The sequence below is a fragment of the Phyllostomus hastatus genome, unplaced genomic scaffold (genome assembly GCF_019186645.2).
Source record: "Phyllostomus hastatus isolate PE091 unplaced genomic scaffold, TTU_PhHast_1.1 phas_contig_1162, whole genome shotgun sequence".
In the NCBI taxonomy this organism is placed as follows: Eukaryota; Metazoa; Chordata; class Mammalia; order Chiroptera; family Phyllostomidae; genus Phyllostomus; species Phyllostomus hastatus.
Genome location: NW_025333537.1, coordinates 6,020,762 through 6,045,064, shown reverse-complemented (window position 1 = coordinate 6,045,064; position 24,303 = coordinate 6,020,762). Strand labels below are relative to the sequence as shown.

Below are 24,303 nucleotides of genomic sequence, written 5' to 3'. Positions count from 1 at the left end.
AGAGGTATACCAGGCAAAGGGGGGCAAAAGAGGAAAAATTGGGACAACTGTAATAGCATAATCAATAAAATATACTAAGTAAAACTGAAATTTTTGAAGAGCATTAAATTTGAAATGAACAAAATATTGAGAACACCCTCCACAAACAAAATCTGGAAATTAAACAATACTTCTAAATAATACATAGGACAAAAAAAAATCAGAGCATCACAGGAGAAACTAAGAAATATTCTGAACTGCCCTGACTGGTGTAGCTCAGTGGATTGAGCGCGGGCTGCGAACCAAAGCATCACAGGTTCGATTCCCAGTCAGGGCACATGCCTGGGTTGCACGCCATGACCCCCAGCAACCGCACATTGATGTTTCTCTCTCTCTCTTTCTCCCTCCCTTCCCTCTCTGAAAAATAAATAAATAAAATCTTAAAAAAAAAAGAAATATTCTGAACTGACTGATTATAAAAACAATACCAACCAAAACATGTAGGACACAAGTAAAGCAGTGCTCTCAAGGAGAAATCTGTAGCTTTAAGTACTTATATTAAAAAGTAAGAAAGATAAATATTGGTCTAAGATTCTTCTTCAAAGAGCTAGAAAAAAGTATAAATTAAGCTAAATGTAAAACCGAGCAAAAGAAATAATTAAGAACACAGAAGCAATAAATGGAATATAAAAAAAACTAACAATAGAAAGAAACCAACAAAATGAAAAGCTGATTATTTTAAAAGAGCAATAAAACTGACAAACTTCTCACTAGGTTAATCAAAAGAGAAAGAAAAGACAAATTACCAATATCAGGAATGAATGATGAGGAATTACTTCACATCCTAAAGACACTGAAAAGATAATGCAATTATTTTAAGTAACTTTATGCCAATAATTATAACTTAAATGGATAAATTCTTTAAATAACCAAACATACATACACACAGAGAGAGACTAGGAAATCTGAATAGCTGTGTATCTATTAAAGAAATGAAGTTCATAACTTAAAACCTTCCCACAAAGCATTCTCCAAGGCAAGATGGCTTCACTGGAAAATTCTACCAAACATCTAAAAAATAAATACCACCAGTCCTACTCAAACTTTTTAGAAAACAGAGGAAAAACTACTTCTAAGACTAAAGACATTGCTTTAAAAAAAAGGTAATCTACATGCAAATATCCTTCATAAAATAGATATAAAAATTGTTAACAAAATATCAGAAAATCAAATCTAGCAATACATATATTGATAACACACCCTCCACAAAGAGTCTATCTTAGGAATTGAAGCTTAGCTGAATTAGTTCAAAAGTCCTCATAAATGTAATCAACCATATTAACAAAACCAAACCTATGATCATCTCAACAGATGTAGAAAAAACAATTGACAAAATTCAATACCTCTTCATAGTGAAAATTAAGCAAACTAGAAATTAAAGGGAACTTCTTCAACCTGATTTAAGGTGATGTCTGAAAACCTGCAGCTAACATCAACTATTAATGATAGAAGATTGAACGCTTTTTGCCAAATCTGGAACAAAGACCGTTTGACTACACTGTGTGGCCTTGGTTGCTACAGAATCCAATCTGTAGAAAAGTAAGAAATACTAAAAAGGAAGAGGGAACATCTGTGGGGAATTTCGTATGTGGTAATTTATGAATTTTTTAAAACATCACATGCATCGTTTGTCTAAAAAAGATACAAATTCTATACATACTGGAATTAAAGAACATTAAAATTTTTTTTGTTTATAGATGTAAAAATAAAAAACTCTGGAACAAAGCAAGGATGTACACTCCCACCACTTCTATTGAACTTGGTACTGTAGGTCCTAACCAGTGAACCAAGAAAAAGAAATAAAGGGCATACAATTGGAAAGAAAGCTATAACACCATCTTTATTTGCAGACATCATCATGTGCACTTACGAAAATTAAAGGACCTTAGAGAAAAGCTACCAAAGCTAATAATTGAGTTTAGAAAAGCTGCAGTACGTATGATAAATATACAAAGTTTAATTGTATCCACATACTAGCACGAAACAATTGAAAAATATTTAGAAGCAATGCCACTTATAACAGCATTGAAAAATAAGAACTACTAAAGATAAGTTTAATTACGTATGTTCCAGACCTGTATACCAAAAACTACAAACAATGCTGAGAGAAACTGAAGACCACTCAAGAAATGGAAGATAGACTGTGTTCATGGACTGGAAGACCTAAAATTGTTAACATGTCAGTTCTCCCCAATTTGATCTATGGATTCAACAAAACAACAATCAAATTTCCCCAGGTTTTTTTTTTAATTGGCTGATTAACTCTAAAACTTATATTGAAATGCAAAGTATCCATAAGAGCCAAAACAATTCTGAAAAAAAGTAAAGTTGAAGAATTTACCCTGATTTTAAGACCTACTATAAAATTTTAGTAACCATGATAGCACAGCATTGGCATAAGAGCCATGTAGAACAAAAAGAATTACAGACTCAAGAAATAAATGCATGCAGACACATATACATCAATACACTCAACTGATTTTTGACAGCGACATCCAGATAATTCAATGCAAAAAGCAATAGACTTTTCAACAAATGATGCAGGAACAACAAGATAGTCACATGCAGAAAGAACTTCAACCCTTACCTCCCACCACACACACACACACACCACTCAAAAATGGATCACCCACTCACAGACCAAAACCTAATAATTACTATAATAAAACTTCTGGAAGAACTCAGAAGAGAAAAATCTTTGCTACCTTGGAATAGAAATTAGAACTCATATAGCTGGTGGGCAGAAAATGGTACAACCATTTTTTAAAAATTTAGCAGTGCTTTACAAAGTGAAACCTCTATTTTCTGTATGATTTGGCAAGTGCACGCCTGTATTTACAGAAATAAAAACATATGCTCCACACAAAAAAGAGTACATGAAATTTCATAATCATCAATAATGAATAGATAAGCACACTGTATTGCACAGATACAAGGAACTACTACTTAGTAATAAAAAGCAATGACTGACTTAAGCAACAACATGAAGCCAGATAAAGATGACTGTAGATTATCACATTTCAATTACAAAAAATCACAGAAAAGGCAAAATGAATTTATTATAACTGTGTGGTTACCTGGAGGTGCTGCAGTTTCACAAACACATCTGTCAAAACTCCTGAAACTGTACTTATTTACTTAAAACGAGTACATTTTGTTGTATTTAGAGTATATCTCAATAAAGATAATCAGAAATTTATGTATTAAGGGAAGAATCCATATAAAAAATCTCTCAAAAAATTTATTTTTAATATAGCCAAAGTACCACCTTGTGCATCAATAAGGTAGAACTGTGAATCTCTTATAAAGTACACAATGTATTTTTTAAGATTTTATTTACTTAATTTTCAGAGAGAAGGGAAGGGAGAGAGAAAGTGAGGGAGAGAAACATCAATGTGTAGTTGCCTCTCATGTGCCCCTCCACGGAGGGCCTAGCCCGCAACCCAGACATGTGCCCTGACTGGGAATTGAACCAGCGACCCTTTGATTCACAGTCCGGCACTCAATCCAATCCACTGAGCCACACCAACCAGAGCTAGTACACAATTTTTTTTTAAATTATCTTCATAACTAAACATATCAGAACACTGGCTAATGACTTACATTTATTAACCTGAACTAAAAGATAGTTCTTGTGAAATTTCTGGAAACTGAACTATTTAATGAGTCCATTAGTGACATTAGGATGATTTCTTGCCCAACTACAATAACAGACTATAAACAGAAATGTGTATTATTTTCTCTGTATTGCAGACACTTGTTAGTTGTTCACCCAAACGTGAATGGCTCCTTCCACCACAGTAACATATACTCAGGAATAACAACATGCCCACTTAACTACATTTCCCCAGTCTGCCTGAGGTTAGAATGGCCAGATGTGCTGTGAGGAATTTCCTGAAAGTTTCCTTAAAAGGAAGGGTGTCGCCTTCCAACATTTCCCCCTCCTTCCTATCTAGAATGCCACCATGATGACTAGAGTTTGTACAGCCATCTTGGACAATACACTACCTGTGATAAACTAAAGATGATGGAGTAACAAGAGCGAGCCTGGGTCTCTTGCTGACTGAGAACCAACCAAACCAGTTTTGAAATGCCTCCCTCCAAGCTGCTTGTATATAAAATATAAATTTTCAGCAACTGGCTCTTTATTTTTAAAAACGAAAAGCCTTTAGTGAGGTGATGAATTTTGGGGGGAAAAAAAAAAGAAGAACGCAGTTAGGTTTTTACCTTGCCCCAGTACTGATCAAAAAAATGAACACCAATTTTTCATTCCCAAATGATTCCTCAATTTGGAATAAAGTAGTCTAAGAGGGAAAAAAATCTATCTGCCTATCTGTGGGAAGAAATTTTAGGCTGCATTATTGTTCCATTACTCTCTGATGAAGCTTTAAAAAAATGTAAACTATATTATCACTCCATTAATCTCAGGCAAATCTATATGCTCCAGTGATTTCTACCTTCACGCTTGCGCTAAATTATATGGTCTACACTGTTAATTTTTAAAAGGCTCACGAAAAAAGAAACCAGTGTTTGGCATGGCTAAGGGAACTTCGCAGAAGCCCCCGCTTGGAAGGGAGAAGAGCATACAGTACAACGTGTTGCTTAAGTGTTCAAGACTCTGAAGTCAGAGACTCAGTTCCATCGCTTGCTGGCTGTGTGAACTTGTACAAGTTACTTAAATTTCTTGTTTTCTTATCTGAAAAATGGGAATAGGACCTTAATGAAAATATACACAAAGATGGCAAGCAGTGAAGTAGTTCCAGGCATTCAGTAAGCACTCTTAGAAGAAGCAAAAGATCTGAGACAAGACTTTGTGTACAGAACATGTAAGAGTCTGACTTGTAATAAAGATTCCTATTAGTGAGTGGCTGGAAATTTTAAATAGAAAAAACAAAAAACTTATTAGCAATCAAATGCTTTTGAAAAACAAGGAAACTGACATTATACATATGCCCATGTGTATGAAAAGATGCTCAAAGAAACTACAAATTAAAATATTGAAAAACTGTTTTTGATCAGAGTGAAAAAAAAATAACATGAATAAATTTCATTTTAACCAAGTAACCAAACCAGTTCTGAAATGCCTCCCTGCTATTGCCAAGGATAGAAGAAATGCCCATTTATGTACTGTCCACAGGTTTGAATGTAAGCTGGCATAACATTTTAAAGAACTTACGTCTATCACTATCAAATTTAACATATAACTGTACTATTATACACAAAAAAACTGAATCTTAATGTTTCTCACAGAAAAAGCATATTGCCAGAGAAGCTGGAGAATGAACCCCTACCTGCAATTTTTTAAACTACAAAAATGACCCCTGGCTTGTGTGGCTTGGTGGATTGAGTGCCAGCCTGGGAACCAAAGGGCCACTGGTTCGACTCCCAGTCAGGACACATACCTGTGTTGCAGGCCAGGGTCCCCAGTGCAGGGCAAGTGAGAGGCAACCACACATTGATGTTTCTCTCTACCTTTCTTTCTTCCTCCCTTCACCTCTGTCTAAAAATAAATAAATGAAATCTTTAAAATATAAAAATAATTATTTTTTACTACAAATATCATCAATTGAATGCATAAACTGTGGTGTAGGAGTGAATTATAACTTCACATTGTTGGAGCATTAATATTTAAAAAAGCAAGTTACAAAAGAATATAATATATTCCACTTATAAAAAGTTCAAAAACATAAAAAACTATATATATACACACACACCAAAAAAACATTCATAATTTAAAGTTTTTTAATAGAAAATGAAAAACATACAATTCTAGATAGTAGCTACCTCTGAAGGGAGAAGAAAGAGAATGGGAAGGGAAAGGCACCATCTTTATGAAAGATAAAATATTCTTTTTCTTACTCTGGGCATTAGGTACATGGGTATTCATTGAACTGTGTTCTTTCTACCTTATGGTTTATACATACTATTTTTATCTACTCTATATCCAATAAAACAATTTTGAAACTGCATATGTGTACAGGCAAAAATATACATAAAAGCAAGAGGGGAAAAATAGCCTAGAATGAAAAAGATTAAACTACTGGTAGTTATCTCCCCTGGGAGAGAAAACCTTCATCCTTCAATATTGTTTGAATTTGAAAATAATTATGTAATGTTTTATTAAATTAATAAAAATTACACTTTTCTCTTAAAATTAAATTTTGAAAATTGTAACCACGAAAATGTTAGTGTGTACAGATTAATAAAGAACTATGTTTACTCTGATATTGCATCTGTGTACAATAAATAAGCACATTAACAATAATAAAAGAGTTGGGGTAAATCTGATCCAATAGAGTAGCTAGATTATGGGTAACTTTTTACATTTTTAATTTCTTGGAAGTTTTATTTCTTAGAAATATTTTGTATTTTATTAGTACTACCTCACTTGGAGAGAAATTAAAGAAAAATGACAACTGCAAGAAAGCCAACTCTCTACCGTCAGGGTAGCCAAGTGAAAAATTGACCATATGAGAAGACTGAATGAACTACAGCTGACTGACAATAGATAGCACATGCTGTGCCAGTAAGTACACTCAAAACAACTGGAGGATCCCCCACACACCAAGGAGATTACATCAAAAGGTTCTGAAGTGCATATGGACATTTTAGTGTTTGACTGAGAACTGGCACTGCCAAGAAAAAATGCAACGGGCAGGGAAGGCTCCAGCACACAGGGAGCCCAGGAATGTGCTGGAAAAGAAGAGGGATTTGAAGGGACGGGCAGAGAGGAAGGAAGGGAGGGAGGAAGAGAAAACTTTTCCTAGTATGTGAGGAAATATATGACATGGCATAACAATTACACTCTCAAAACCTATAAAAACGCTTGTACAATTGGAAAGCTAAGTGCTAAAGGAACAAAGAATAAAGGTACAGGAATGAAAATTTGAAGGAATCCAGAATCAGAATGAGGAAGAGGGACAAAAGAAATGCACTGTTTTGTAGTCTTTACAAATGTCCTTTCTATGCTATACTCTATGCCCATTCCTAAAAATTGGCAATTTCCACAAAGGTAAGAAGAAAAACAGGGGTTAAAGTCTATTTTATCCTCCTACCAAAAATATCACCAATATGAAATCAGTATCAACCAAACCTTTAAAAAACAACTAACTGAAAACACCCCAAAGCAGATCTGTAGAGAAAACAACTGATTTGCTGAGCCTATCACTATGAAATGTAGAGGCTCTATGTAACAAAGGCTGATGGAAAGAGCCAATTGATTGTTTAGGGTACCTTCCCCACCCCCCATTATCAGGGTTTCTCCATGCCCATTTCTAATAATCAAAATTTAATGAGCTCTTCCCCTGCCAAAATTTTCTGATTCCCACCACCCACACCAACATCTCCATCCACCCCACCAGTACTGCTGTCTTCTCCACTTGTCCATCCTCTTACATGCCATATTTTGTAGTGTATAGTGCACACTTTCTGCCCAAATTTTTGAGGGAAAAATAAGGGTGTGTGTTATACATGGGTATAACGATTACGTAGCATGGGTACAGTAATGGGTATAATAATCCCGCGTATAATGTGCACAAAAATATGGGTGCGCATTATACGTGGGAGCACATTATACACAGGAAAATGATCTTTCTTCTCTCAACTCACAAGAGAAATCTTATTCTCAGTGCTTCAAGTATTTTCTGAAAATAGACAAGTTACAAACACTAATGTTTGATTCTACTTTCTTTTCACTATTGCCTGCCATTCTGCCTCACCCCAGCTCCTATATATGTTTAATTTTAAAACTGAGTTCTATATGGTTTAATTTAGCCACAAAAACCCAGGCTCAGTGAACACTTTCTTAAATATTTTATTTATTTATTTTTTAGAGAGAGGGGAAGGGAGGGAGAAAGAGAGGGAAAGAAATATCAATGTGTGATTGCCCCTCCCATGCCCCTCACTGGGGAGCTGGCCTGCAACCCAAGCATGTGCCCTGATTGGGAATCAAACCCAAGACCCTTTGGTTCACAGGCTGGCACTCAATCCACTGAGCCACACCAGCCAGGGCTCAGTGAATATTTTCATACATACACACCTGTGATCAAAGTCTAAATCTGCTGACAACTATTGCTCATGTGTGTTGTCAACTGTCCTCCTTGTTTTCATATACAAGAATCCAAGTGCCATAAAACCAAGAATATCTGCTTGGCATTTGACACATTTCCTATGATATATACAGATTGGTCACCAAGTCCTGTTAAGTCTACCCCCAAAACATTACCTGAATCCATTCCTTTTTCTCCATTCCTACTGGCCCTGCATAATTTTTCACATCTAGATTACTCCAAGAGCATCTGTCCACCTTTGATTTCTCTGCTAATACAATCCACACTCCACAGAGCCCACGTGAATTTTCTCTCTGAATCATAAATCTGATCATGTCACTATTCTCAACTTCAGGCATTCCCCTGTGCACACAAAATAAACTTTCAGCTTCTTCATATCATCCAATCTAGCACCAAACATCACCTTTCAGTTGTCTCCCATCTATTACAGACTAGGCATTAAATAAAAGGTAAGTAAATATTTTTTTAAATAGAATAATTTTCCAGGATATCTAGAAATATTGTTGTATGACTTGTTAATGTATTATTTATATAATTACTTATGTAACTGACAAATTTATCCTCCCAACCATACAATATTACCACCAAACTCTAACTTTTACAAAAGAGCTAAACAAAGTTCTATCCACATTATATATCGCAACTGGATTGAGCTGTTTAAAATATTTCTATTTTCAATTCCAATATTAAAATGTGTGGTGGATCACAAGGAATCTAAATCAGTAGTAATTTTCTAAAATGAGTATTAGTTAACATATATCACCAAATTTGTCAGTTTTTTGGGAACTATTAGTTCTCTGAGTTCTTAACAGTGCACCACACCTATCATATGAGAAAATGCAACAAAATCGAAGTTACTTAGAACATTAAGTGCCTACCTAGGTGAGTCCCATTCATTTTCCATTGGGACTATTCCTTGAGTTTTATCATATGAACTACCAAAGCAAGCTACTCACCTTAACAGAATCATTAGAAAAGTTTCCTAAGAACAAGTAAACACTTCTTTTTCAAATCAAATTTGTAAATTTTACTGAAGAAGTTCGTTTATTAGCGTATACATACCAAAATATGAGTCCTCATGAGAATCATTTTACTGTTTAATTAAATGTTACAGGATCTTGCTGACCGACTCAAGAATAGCACCATCTGTCTGGGTTACAAAGCTCAGTTTCACCACATATCACCAAACAGCAACAAAATACCATTTTCGTAGATATCTCTCTCAAGTAATTTATCGACAACTAATGAATGTAATCTACTTGGGATCACAACACTTAAGTCAATCCACACAGATAATTACACTTTGTATGTAAACCAATATTCTTTGAAAAGTGTTTTTAATAAATTAAATTTCAGTTAAGAACTTGTATTTCAGGAGATAAATATTTATGGTCCTTCGTAGCTAAAAATGTAGATTTATGCTCTGGTATAAACTCTAAATGCTAAATAGCTCAAGTGTTATATAAATCTATAAAATTAAAAAGTGCCTATTGTTAAATTTGTTTAGAATAATCATCATGTAAGTAAATTTTCCTAAAATATCTCTAGGTCTAGAATTTTATCACCATACTTTTGATAGGATTTCAACTCCCTTTTTTCAATGTAGTACTTAAAAAAAGGAAAAAATATATACAATCATATATGTAATCTAAAGAATACAGAAACAAAGCTAACGGAGAAAAATCTCATATTCTTGAATTCAAAAATAGAAAATAATACTTGCCACTGCAACTCATAACCTAAACAGCTAATATAAAGGCAGGCTTGCTATAGGTAAAACATCCTATGCACCTCCCCTAACAGTGAATATTAAGGCAGATCACAATAAAGTAAAACCCTAAATATATGAGTGCTATTGTCCTAATCTTCAACTGTGTAAGAACTGAAAGAACTTACTGGGATAGATAACTTTCATTACTGAAAGAAGATGAATGGGATAGACACTAGATGATTTAGTAGGCAGTCTCAAATGAGTAAAAAGCCACACTAAGTGGGCAAATGTAAGAACTGTGGTCTCACAGATCAAACTTCTTGTAAAACCTTAGTGTTCTCAACAGGATTCTTTTCTTTATCCCAAGGCCTTTATTTTTTTGCCCCCTTTTTTTCCCTTTGTATCCTCACCTGAGAACATGCTTACTAACTTTAGAGAGAGGGAAAGGGAGAAAGAGAGAGGGGGAGAGAAACATGGATCAGCTGCCTCTTGTGCGTGCATGCATGTGTGCCTTGACCTGGACTGAACCCCCGTAACTTAGGCATATGCCCTGTCCAGGAATCGAATCTGTGACCTTTCAGTTTACAGGACTACCCTCCAACCAACTGAGCCACACACAGCCAGGGCCCAAGGATCTTCTTAATGACAACTTCAGTCCAACCAAAAATGGACAACGGGATATACGACATTTGCTAGACAGACACAGGATACAACTTACAATTTTACTTTCCCCATTTAGTTTGGCCCAATATCTAGTCTTACCAATCAATGGGCCACTGAAGTCACCTCCACTGAAACTATATGAAAACCCAGTACACTGAAGCACTATAACCAGAAACTGGGAGGCAGCCATTCGAGTAGGAAGAAATTCTTGGCACACGTCTATAATGTACGTATACCAGTATGTCCAAAATTAGGGTTCTTCCCAGGATTTTTGCTCATTATCAGTAAGACTCCCATCAGGAAGTACTGAAGTGCTGACTTAGGCAACAATTTAGAGCAAAAAATGGAACTAAGATAGTAAATTTACAAAGACAGAAGACATGACACTGACCAAAGAAGCATCCCTTAAAGTAAGATTTTTCTGAGATGGTTAACTAAACTGTCTAAAAGCAATTCCAAAGGACCAAAAAATATTATGAACAATAGCCTTGGTATCTGATTCATTTCAAGGGGACTTACTTTGAAAAATACTTCTCATTTGGGCAGATGTGTATCAGTTCTGGTGTGACTAGCTCAAAATCATTTTGTAACTGTAAAGTGCATTACATTTGACCTACTTAAAATGATCATTAAAGGAAAATAAAAATGAAGATGGTTGCTTGCAACGGCACATCAAGTAAAATGTAATGTTTTTAGCTAAAAATTTTTTAATGTTTATTCAGTCTCAAAATCAGTATCTTTAATCTTTGAATTTAAAAGGCACTCAAACTCCAACTGAGATTGTCTCCACTTCCTTCACACTTAATTCTTTTCTTGCATCCTCACATCTTTGCTTTCTAAAAGGTTATTTTACTCTTTTTCACTACTATTCCTATCACCTTGATTCTTGATACCATCTCCAGCCAGACTTGTTTAATCAACTTTCAATTTTTCTTTTGTCTTCTTTCTTCCTGTCTCTCCACTATTGTTATTCATAAGCCTACAAACACAAATGAGGCTTTCGTCTAGTAAAATATTTCCTTCAACCTATCTTTTGGTCTCTTACCGTCCCCACTCCCACATCCCATCTTGCTTCACAATCAACCTTCTTCAACTGAAAAGTGTACCATTCATCCATTCCACAACACATTATGATCTGGAGTCTACCCTCAATCGTCAAATGTAATGATTTCAACTAAGTACCAACATGTCCAAAGAGCAAACTCCTCATCTTTCATTCATTAACCTCTCCCACTCAATGTCCACCATGACTGCCTTTGAAAATCATAATTGTCTTTATTTTTATGTCAGAAAGCAAAATTATATTACCTATTGAAAGTACATACAACATATACATTTCTTGACTTAAATGTCTACGCTTCATGGGAAGTAATCCTACACAAAAATTTAATTTGTTTTAAATGCATAAAATCTAAAGAAGAACAGGTTACATAGTTCAACAATTCTAATTTGTCTGTATAAGACAGCAATCCTAGAAAGGCTTTTAAACACATTATTAAATGTAATAGCATTTAACACACTTCTTTTTCCTCAATTCATTTCTCATAATAGTTTCTATATAATCTTGGATTATCTCCCGCGTTGAGTTTCATATTCCATCTGCTCATTTAAGATTCACGTCTGTCCAGTTTCTGAAATATTTGTCACTTTAGTCATTAGCATTTTGGGTAATATAGCACTTTTTTTTTAACTTCAGAACTGAATTATTTTAGAAAAGTAACGATTTTAACATTTCTTAATCTAAAGTGGCCTGTCCCCACTTCAAATTGTCTGCCTAACAAAAAATAGATTTCAACAGGGTTTTGTACTATTTTTTAAAAGGAAACCAAGACCATAAATTGGAAGTGCTCTCCTTCATACCACTTCAGTAAATATTCTCAAGGGCAGACTCAGAGATGTCAACTGAGCTTCCAAGTAATGTCCTTTCCACTCCTCTCTAGCAAGCCACACCCATCCATTTCTTCAAGACGCAGTTTAAACTCCCCTTCTGAGTTTTTCTGCCTATGAGGCACTATACTACCTGACCATGTTGCCCTCTCTCTGCACATACAACATAGCATCTTGGAAATTAAATAGTACATGCAGGTCTTTTTCCCACATATAAGACCCTTAGCCCTTCTGTAAGCCTAAAGCCAGATTTTAACCATTTCTGATGTATGTACATTACTCAAAAATGAATTATATACCCTAAGTTTCTCAAACGTGACATTCAAAACAATTAACATTTCTAAATACTAGTATTGGTTACCTTCACTGGAGCTCAAAAGTCCTCATTTACCACACAAAATAGAAGGCAGAAAGCTTCTCTCCAGTGGTGAGTGAAAAAACAAAGGTAAGGAAAGAGCTAAGGGGCAAAGAAATACAAAATCTTTTCCGGATGACATCACCGACCTGTCACTACTCTCAACGTTTTAATACAAGTATCAGCAAAGAGGAAGCAGTGGTAGATACCTGCAGGAAAGTAAAGGAGAACCTGCCTCAATCCTTACTCCAAAACTGCTGTACTTCCCACAGGTGAGCCATCCTCACCTCTCAACACTCGCCTTCGAGCATCTCCTTCAGACAGCAATCCTCTCCAAGGCCTAGAAGAGGACGGAGAGCCTGGGCCATCCTCACTCCCAATGGCTGGAGCCAAGAAAGGGTTCAGGAGTGGCTGCTCTGACTGCCAGCACTGCAGGCAGAGGAAAGGCGCTCCTGCCATTCTACACAGGAACAACAAATATAAGTTCCATGCCATAAATAGCAACTGAGTTCTCTAACACAACTATTGGGTTGGCCAAAAAATCCATTACATTTTTTCTGTAAAACAAAAGACACATTTTTCATTTTCACCAGTAACTTTATTGATCTGGATATTTTGAGTATGTCGCCTCTCTCCCGCTATAGGCTTCTGGTGGGTAGAGGCCAGGGGTGCTGCTAAACATCTTCCAATGCACAAGACAGCCCACAGCAAAGAGTTATTTTGCCAAAATGTCAAGAGCACCACGGAACACTGCAAACCACTTTTGACACGTCCAATCAGTCACAGCACCTTCTCCACATATTGCACAATTTTTTTTTAGTTTCAGTTGCATTTTTACCTTTCTTGAAATAAAGCATAATACACCCAAAATGTTGCATGTTTTCTTCCATCTTCAATACTAAAATGGCTGCACAAAAATTCACCAATGTTGATAAGTATTTTTAAAATGCATGCTGATATGACAGCTGTCACAATACAATCTAACAGGATTGTTTCAAATGAACTTAAAGACAACTAAGCACTACCAGAGCCATATGCCCAACCCAATATTCAAGTACCATACAATGTAAATAGATTAACCATCATTTGTAGCAATAGAAGAGTAGGTTTTTAAGTGAAAACAAACTTACAAATTAACTTTTTCTAATATTTTATAATGCTGAAAACCACCTCCATGTAAAATTCTACATCTCTTAATAAAAACTTAGGACAATATTTATATTCAGCATAGCTAATAAAAAATTACAGATTTGTGGGTTGGGGGGGCGGCTTTCCTTCCTTCAACAAGATCTAAACAATATTTTTAAATGTTGCGACATTACTAAATGGAAAATAGAAATTAGCCGGTAGTTGAGGATACATACTTTGTTCAAAACACAGTAAGGGTTGTGACATGTATGTCAGACTAAAAAAGTGATTTAGTCTTTAGGAAGAAAAAGATATTTATTAAGTACTATTTCTGACATTCCCTGAGACAAATCTCAAAATGTTAATAGAATTGCTATTTAAAGTTCAAAGAGCACTCCGGAGCTGCCAAGGAATTAATAGCTTAAACCACCAAATAAGAGACAGTTCAATTTCTAGTCTCACCCAGTCATAGCTCAGAGTTGGTACAGCAAAATCACCCAGCATATTCAAGATACCACGCAACTATGAATCATATACAAATAACAGCTAAAGATGAAATTCAAGTTTTTTGTCTCAATCACGGCTTATTTATAAGGACAGACACAAGGACAATTTAATCTTCTGCTCATCCCAAAAAAGAACAAATAAAACCTAACTGCCAATAATTCACACAAGTAATTTTGCCACTCCAACTTCCTGATTAACTGCTCAGGGCTACTATACAGCTTTAATTGTAATTTGCTAGAAGTCTGTTCCTGTTAAAGAACATTATCTAGTCATCCAAAGTGCTTTCCTTAGAAGATACTGAAAGAGTTTTTTCGTGCCTCCTATCCCCCATATTTGCATCCAGTTTACCGAAAGAGAAACTGAAGCCAAAAAGAAAAAAAAAACAAAAAAAAACACAAAAACTGTTATGCAACCAACCTGATCTGAATAGTCACTAGTAAAAAAATCAAATACCATCCAATGATGACATTTCAACTCACAATCTTTGTAAAAAACCGCTTCAACCTGAATGTTGACATTAAAGTATATGTTTACAAAACTGGCAATTAGATAAACTAAGTGTGTAAGACAAACAGAAAAGATATTCAGACATTTAAAAAAAATCGAATACCATTCAGCCTTCCTTATTACCAGCTCACTGCCCATATCAATGGGCTAATGGAAAGTAATATTGGAACTGAAGACTGAGCAAAAACCCTCCTACATAGCTTAAAGAATGGAAATGAAGGAATTCTAGATCAAGCCCCAAACAAAACTTCCAAGGGGCACCAAAATCTATAGGCTGCCTCACACTATAGAAAATTTAAATACTAACTAAATTCCTATTCCTCTGAGGTATGATAAGCACACATCTCCTGATCAGTTGGATTCTCTTTAATAATGATTTTCTAGAACTGATCTAAAATATTGCCAAGCCACAGTACATAAATCCTAGATAATACTATTATACATATATTCAGAACAGAGTTAAATATCTAAATAAATTAAAAAGTATATATATGAGCAGGACCTAAATGGGCAACGAGAACTTCCTTTGGGAGTAAGTTAGAGCAAAGAATACTTGTCCAACAATTAACTCATTTAACAAATAGTTAATGAGCACCTAACTATGAAGAGAATGCAAAGATGATTTAGACAGTCTCATCTGCTTATCAGAGGTGCACAGAAGGAGATACACGTAAGGAGCAAGAGTGACTAGTTTTACCTGTGGGAGTCAAGGAAAGCTTCACAGGGGAGGTGACATATGACCTACTTAAAATGAGCAATACTGTGCCAGGCATGTACAACATGTATGTTTTCCTTATTTCTCTTTAGGACATTAAAATCCAATCATGAAAATTGCCAACACAAAATGTTTTTACACACCAATTATGCTCTTTTGAATACCTTGCTTATTAGCTCTCAAAGCAAGCCCAGATGGATTTAATCATCTTTACTAGTTAATGAAGTAATGTGGAACTATGTGAGGAAGCTTCACATGTCTTATGCAAAAAGTACTTCCTTAGAAATTCACCAATGTTCTTGGGGGGGGGGGGGAATCACAGTAGTTTTCATAAAATTTAACACCCATTTGGATGATCGGTCTTTGAAATTTTCACTGAATATTATTATAGAATTTCTGTTCACAATTAATTATATCTTACTGGAAACAAATCATTACCTCAAGTTTAATTTTAAAATCAAATGTTTTAATGTATGCAATTAACTGAATGATTTAATACAAATTAAGACAATTAATATTTACCTGCAAATTTACCTAATTTTCTTTATCTTCCCCTTTCCATTTTTTAAATTAAGATTATAAATTTAAACTATGCAAAATAAAGATACCAATGAAATTTTAATATAATCAACTCAGGAGGTTCCTTTAACAGTAATGGAATTTTGCTGTGCTAGAAAAAGTACCAAATGTAAAGAGCTGTCAACCAGGGCTCTGTGCTGTTTTACAGTAGTAGAAATACTGTTTTAATAAGATGCTACCACAATTCATCTAGAATGAGAAAGTAAACATTCAGAAATACACATAATAAACCAGAGTATGGAAACACAAATGGCAACACACTTTCCTAGGACACGATTGATTCTCCTAAACCTCTTCTAGAAAGGAGAAAAAGAAAGTCATCTTTCTCCTTTTTACAGACTGAAACCTAAATGTACTCCAAAAGATATTTTATTAGCTTAAAAAAGGAAAACTCTACTCCAACAAAAATAACTAAAACATGCTAATATAAATGCAAGTGGAACAGGAGTTCCTATAAAAGACTACTATAGCCAGTCCTTGAGGACAGAATGTATTCCATACTACAGATGATTTTAAAAATCAAGTAACAAAACAATGTAGTAGAGTAGAACTGTCTCTGAAATAAACACCAATCACAACATTTTTACAGAACTTAAAACTATTTTTATATTAACAAATATAGAAAACGCTGATGTACATAAGTGACTTTATACTAAACAATACTGAGCAAGCATACATATTTCATTCATGCAAATGAATCTGAATTGACAATTCCTAGTATATGTTAATATTTACCAAGACTAATGGAAAATCATCTCTCCTATGTAATGAAGTGCTTTCCCCGCAATAGAACAAAGCTAACACCTTCAAATCTTTCGAATAAACAATGAAAGCATATACTATAAAAGGAAATTACCTGAAAAGAATCAGAAAGAAGTTAAATGATTCAAGAGAGTGAAAAAAGTGCTAAATTCCAAGAACACATTACAAATACTGATTCATTAATTCCAAAACTCTAAGCAAGTCCTATGAAACAAATGTGCATGTGTGTGAGTTCTTTTTTAAATTACTCCCCAAAGCACATTTTGAGACTACCTAATTACCTCACTTTGCAATGTATTAAATTTAATTTCTTGAAATACGAATGTTTATAAAATGACAAAATCGAAGTTCTGGTAGCCAACACTATACAACATATGTAGTTTGGAAAGCAGATTGGCACACAATCCATTTTAAACAAGTGACACAGCAGTGTTACAGAAATCCTTTTTCTACATTTCTAACAAATGGCTGCAATGCACAGTCCAGTAATAATAATACTTAATACTCAACTATATTACTATTTCTCATAAACCTTGCCTCATCTCCCTCAATGGCCAGCTTCTGTGAAATAAATGTATCACCCACTTTCAGAAAGAAAAAACATCAGTATGCTTTACTACTAGTTTAAATGAGAGGAGCATTGCTATTTTATTCTATCCAAAATAAGTCAAGACATTTGAGAAAAATATCTCATCTCTTTTTGAATCAAACTTGGAGAGACAGCTGAATTAACTACTCAGACACAAAAATTCAAGTAAATGATCTTATTACTCTTTACACAGAGCTTCATCTTAATTTTAAATAACTTGACAAATAGAACTACAGAATGTACTCATCTTTTGTAAATTGTTATCATAACTTATAGCATATAGTACAAACTGGTGAGAGTATCTTTTCTATTAATCTCAAGAGTAGAGATCTCTGGAAATGTCTGATGAATACAATTAACTCACAATTAACTAGGCTAAATTAGTCAGTGAACAAAAAAGATGAATCAGTTTTTCCATACATAATTAATATAATCCACTATACCTTAATGTTACTCAAAGAAATGCCCTAAGAGACTTTTTCCCCTAATAAGTACTGAATGCAATCATGAAAAAAATGACCCAATCATTACAAGAAAGTGTTAAGCTATCTAAGCACCTGGCATAAACTCAATAAACCCCTTATTGTCTGTCCTAAAGGCATCCCCCTACTTTGATCCTCACAGAGAACAAACCCAACCTAACTTCCTCTCAAATGAGCACTTTGAGCAATAACACAGCAACATATTTTGTAGCATACAAGTCTTGGGAACTTATTTTCCTTTTAAATTATGAACTAGCCCTGGCCAGGTAGTTTAATTGGTTAGAGCATCATCCAGGGATACACCAAGGTTTCAGGTGCCATCTCTGGACAGGGCACATACAAGCAGCAGCCAATGGATGCATCAATATTGGAACAATAAATTGATGCTTCTCTCTGCCCCCCCCTTTTCCTCTCTCTCTAAAATCAATAAATACACAAGTAAATTTTAAATTATGAAATCACATGTATTAATGGCTCTTTAAAATGGTCCAGTAAACTGCTACAGTATGCCTTAAATTGCTGTCTATTACTTACTTTAAAATATTTACTAGCAATTGGAGTTTAATATGGCAACTATTACTGGGTGGCAATTATTGCTATTAAAAATATATAAATACTGTAACACCATGTGTTACTAAAAACAAAAGGCTAAAAAGAAAACACATTAGCAAATTACAAACATTTTCATTAAAGAAAATGAACCAGCATGAGGGGAAAAGGATGCTTTAAATGTAAATACTAAAATTAGAAATTGGGACAAAAAAAAATACCCTGTATATGTATTTTGACACCTCAGAAGATTAGAGAAATCATCCCCTTTTCCTCATTGTCAGTTGAGAGTCCTAAAAAGACTAGATTTCGAAAGTTTCCACATTTACAACTATATTCCCTTTCTGTAAAAAATAAATCTCCTAAGAAAAAAAGGAACCAGGTCAACAGCAGCTTAAAATACAGAATTAATGGTCCTTAATGGGAGTTAAGTACTAATGTGTTGTGTGTGTTTCAATTCAGGGAGGAAGAATTTGATATCATCACCCAATTACCCCATAGTCAGGGAGATTCTAAGCAAATAAAACACCACAAATGTGGAATATGTATACCTAAAAATCAGACTGCTTCATGTCAAAGAGTATATACTTAAATCTAGGTAAAGGACACAAAACTGCTTTTCTCCCTAGCATCGCCATAGAGAAATAAAACCAAAGATATACTTGCATCTGGAAATCACAATGTCTTCCCACAAGGGTGACTTGACATACCATAAGGTGCACTGTTACACTTTCAGAAAAGACAGATTTAATGCACTTAACTGATTTATAACTGAATGACTACATAACAAGAATCTTCCAGAAATGTGATGGACAGCATGAGAAAACAGTTTTGAGTCACAAAGACACAGCTATGTATGCATTTAATGCAGCAGCTACAAATCTCACAATAGTAAGAATAAAAAACACACACAAGGACCCGTATCATATACACACAATGGCATTTTCACATTAGGAAAGGAGATAGGGGTTCACAGAGAATTTAGGAAATTCGATGCCACAGAAACTAATGCAGTAGAAAAATCAGAAAGCAAATTAAGTAAAAGACTAACAAAAACCTTAAGACACCTGACTGCAAAATCAACTTTTGCTAAACCACAATAAACACCTCAAGGTAATAGAAAGTGGGTGGACGACTAATGTGTTACAGAACTTTAATCTCTATTAACATGAGTATCTAGTTAACTTCTCTATAAACAATACTTTGTTCAAAAAATCTGCAGGCCAAAAAGAAAAATATATACTATTAATAAGTACATAGAGTTCTGACAATGAATGCTTTATTTTGAACAAGTGATGGTTTTATCTCCTTTAGAATTAACTATTCTATACAATGTACTTTAGACAATATAGTCTTAATAGTCTAGGTTGCTGCTGTGATTTTCAAGAAAACTCAATTTGGAATGGGTAAAATTTATAATTATCAATAGCTTTTTAACAAACTTGTAATTTTTTTAAATTAGCTCCTATTCACTCTATATACAAAAGAATGTAGATATTGTAGTCCTTAAAAAATAATTCTCCCAATGCATTTCTGCAGTTCTGCATTTCCAAGCTGCAACCTAAAGAATAATTGTGGGTTTTTTTAAGTGTATTTAAAAATCAGTTCCTGGTTTAAAGAGATTCAGGAGAGAAACACCCAAAACACAAACCTCGAGTTGGTCATAAAGCACAGAATCCTCTCCTACAGAACTGTTTCTCCAAAAGAATCTCAATCCTCTTATCTCTATAACATTATCACCCTCACTTAAACATTAAAAAAGAAAAAGATAAAAGAAATGATGTATCTAAAGACTGGCTACATATACTCTCATTAGCCTACAAAAACCTGTGTGTGTGTGTGTGTGTGTGTGTGTGTGTGTGTGTGTGTGTGTAAATCAGCCACCTACACACAAGCCATTACCAGTCAGCGTGATATATGGTAATTTGGAGGATCTCTCCTCACTAATATTGGTCTACTTGGTTATTTTAATTACCTGTTAAAGTGTCAATGTGGTCACCAGCCGCCAAACAAAACCCATTTTAAATACCACTTAATCAATATATTTGTTAATCTATGAAAGTCCCTAAACCTGTCTGATACTAAACTATAGACTGGGGGGAGAAAAGAGAAGGCAAAATGAGTTTTATTCCCACGTATCAAAAGATCAAGGTAAAATCATCACAGCACTGAGAAGAAGAATCACAACTTATAATTGAATTTTAGGATAAAATGTCTGAATAAAAATGGGAGAAAGAACTGACCTGTCTCACTACAGTGAAAACAAGGATACTGTGCCACTCAGTCTTAGTAGTTTATAAAAATCCCATGTTTTGATTTTTTGCCTGCATAATGAAACATTTAATAAAATAACACATTTGAAAAGTTGGCAAGAATTTGTATTTCTGCACTAGTCTCAAAGGAAAAAAAGCATCTATGCTACCCATAATTAAATGTAACTAATTACAACTTGAACACTAAATTATTTATCCAATGTAAACAAGGATTAAGAGAAAATGTTTTTATCTACAGCAAAGGTTACAAAAACAATTTCCAAAACGCATGCTGTCCAAAAGGCAGTCCCCTCCACCAAAAGGGTACACAACTTGAAATAAGTTTTTTTTTAGGCTAAATTAAACAAACCGTTCAGCCAATTTTCCAATTATATTCTACGCTTGAAACATAATTGCCTTACATCTGTTTACAAATCTTTGCTCAATATTTAAACAAATTCGTAGTCTCCCGGGCACATAGCTATACATACAGTAACTCATGCACAAAGCACATATTTAAAGACCATGCACTGCAATTATTAGCCTAAACGCCAGGTTTAACAACGTGAATGTTTTCAGAGCTAGGTAATACGACCCAATAAAAAGCAAAGATGGCATTTACCACCAAATGTCACTGCCACCGCCAGGGAAGAGTTGCTGGAGCCCTATACATTTTTAATTTCGGTGAATCTAGACGCCGTCGTCGGGTGCCAGGCTTCCAGGAGAACAATTGACACCCTAACTGCTTCAAGATTAAGGCAGGCAATTCAAATCCGAAGGAAAAGTTGTCAATTATCAGAGAGAGAGAGCGCGAGAGAGGCGAAGGCAGATAAAAGCGATGTTATCAAACCGCCCAGCTTGTTGCTTTGTGTGTGTGTGTGTGGATTCGTTGTCAGGATAGAGAAAACAGTTTTTAAAAGACAGAGGAGGAGAGAAAGAAGAAAAAGCTTTCTCCACCTTCCGTCGGCTCGGCGCAATGGCTTTACGGCTCTCCGGCGTAGTAAGCCCCGAGAGGCAGGCGGCTGTCGATGTTTACAATCGCGGGAGCTTCGGGTGCAAGAGTCCTTTACTGACACAATCGCATTCAATCAACTGTTTTCGGGCGAAATTGCAGGTGTCATTATGGAATTTTTTAAAAAATTCAAAAGGCGGGCGGGCAGACAGCCGATCCGACAAGGGGGGGGCGGGGGGGGGGAGAAGGCTGCTTATCGCCGGCGCGGGCAGCACAGGCAAAGACTTTCACATTTAGGGGGAAAAAGGGGGGGAAAGGGGAGGGGAAGGGGGGTGTGATCGCAACCGAGGGTGGGCGTTCGAAGTGCGACCCAGAATCGGCAGCGCTGAGACTTCCACATGCAAATTCCACGCCGAGCGCCGCGCTCACAAACGATTTTTAAAGAGCCAAATAAACACTGGATGGAATCCAAGGCGAGGGAGAGACGATCCAAAAGGGGGAGAATCGGCGAGAGGCGAACGGCGGGGAGAGGCGAGGGAGGGGCGAAGTCCCGGCGGCTGAGGAGAAAGTTGGTCGGCGGCGGAGGTCGGCGGCGGAGGTCGAGGACCCCCCCCCCCCGATACGGCCCCCCTCCCCGCGGCCCCGCTACTCACCAGCGAGAAGAGGTTGGAGTGACAATCCTCCAGGCTCGCCCCGTTCGCCACCCAGTTCGCTGCCGCAGTCATGATCCTCCGCGAGCCCGGCCGCCAGAGCGGGGCATGTCGGAGCGAGGCGTCCGAGGCGAGGCCGGGCCGGGTGGCGGCGCCTCGCCGGGGAGCGCGGGGCGGCCGGGCCGCCGCCGCCGCCCGGGGAGGGCGCGAGGGCCGGCGAGCGGGCGGGAGGCGCCGCGGCGACGCCGCGCCGGGGGCGGCGGGCCCGGGCCGGCGGGGGGGTCCGCGGCGGCCGCGGGGCTCCTTCCTGCTCGGGCGGCGGCGGCGGCTCCCGCGGCTCCGGAGGCAGCGGGGGGCGCTGTCCGCGCGGCCCGGCGCCCTCCCCGCCTCTCGGGGCCGCCGCTGCCTCCCGGGCTGGCGCTGCGGGCCGGCCGCCGCCTCCGCCTTCCCTGTTCCTCAGCCGCCGCCGCCGCCGCCTTGTTTATCTCCAGCCACCGACTCCCCCTCGGCCCCCGCCGGCGCGTGAAGGGAGGCGAGCCCCGGAGCCGCCGCCGCCGCCTCGGAGCCGCCGCCGCCGCGGAGCGCGAACTCGCGAAGGGGGGGGTGCGGACGAAGCCAGCGGGCGACCCCGGCAGCCGAGCGACGTCCCCTCCTTCCTCTTCCTCCCCCACCCCCCCCTCCTCCCCAGTCAGCCTCGCTTCTCCTCCCTCCCCGGGCTCGCTCACTCTGACAGCAATGGCGGCCGCCGACCGCGGCTCGGCCCGCCATTGGCTGGGGCCGCGTCACGTGACGGGCGCCGGCCGCGCGGGGGGGCGAGGAGCAGGCGGGGGAGGGGTCGGAGCGGCGGCGGCGCGACGGCGGCGGCGGCTCACGGGCGGCGCTGCTGAGCTGCTCGCGGCCAGATTCTCGGGCAGCGAGAGAGGGAGGGAGGGAGACAGGGAGGGAGAGAAAGAAGTGCGGACGGCTCAGCTCCCCGGCGGGCGGCGGCCGACCGACCCGTGGCTGCCGTGGGCTGCCCAGCGCGGGCACCGCGCCCCGCCCCCTGGGGACACAGATCTTTGTGGGGCACGATCGTGTGTCCTGGAAACGCCGGTGTCGACCGGAGCGACAAGCTCGGGTCCCCTCGCGTGTGCCCCCAACCGACGCAGCCTGGCTGGTGTGGCGGGGGCTCCTTGTGGGCCAGGCAGCCCGTCCAAGTGCCCTGGGGAGTGTCTCGTGGAGGTCGCACTACGCTGTCCTCGTTTTGCAGATGAGAAAACTGAAGCACAAAGAGATTAAGCCACTTGCCGGGGTCACACAGCTGGCAAGAAGAGGAGGCAGAATTCGAACCGGTGCACCCTTGCACAGGGAAGCCTAGCTCTTGCGCTAGATTTAATAAGCCTTGCCCAGCGATAGTTAAGGGGAGCGCTTACTGTGTAAGAGGCGCTATGCAGTGAATACAAATGCTTTTGAACCCTTAATCCTAGGCACAGTGTGCCCTCGTTCCTTCATTCCATAAATCTTTCCTGAGCTCTTGCTGTGCACCAGAATGCATTCTCACTGCCAGGCACTGTACTAGGGCTGTGTTGGGAGCAGACCCTCCTTGGCTCCTCGTATTCAGTAATACACATTTCCTGACAGCATGCTGTCTGGGAGTCCAGAGGAGAGCCAGTATGGACAGGCTCTCCCAGCACTCACGGCTTTTGTTCCCTACAAAGGTGGGGAAGACAGAAGAACTTTTTCACCAACAAGCCCCCAACAGGAGAAGGATGGAGTGTAACAAAAGGGGAGAAGTCTTACCCCTGTTAATTGAGCTTCGGACCTACCACAAATAACTGCTAAAGCAAAACACATGAGCGCCATGTGTATTATCGTGGTTGATACTGTGTTATAACCCAGTAACATTGTTAAAATGAATATCCATACAT

At 38.0% G+C, this 24,303-nt stretch overlaps 1 protein-coding gene across 2 annotated transcripts in view; it reads right to left on the bottom strand.

The window, feature by feature from the left end:
- Positions 1-22,525, bottom strand: part of MED13L (mediator complex subunit 13L) — a 260,578-nt gene extending 238,053 nt beyond the window's left edge. For both annotated transcript variants that reach the window (XM_045846637.1, XM_045846643.1), the window contains exon 1: positions 22,400-22,525. In XM_045846637.1, the coding sequence (XP_045702593.1) occupies positions 22,400-22,471 (72 nt within the window). In that variant the 5' untranslated portion in view covers positions 22,472-22,525. The remainder of the gene's footprint in view (positions 1-22,399) is intronic.
- Between the last annotated feature and the right edge of the window lie 1,778 nt (positions 22,526-24,303).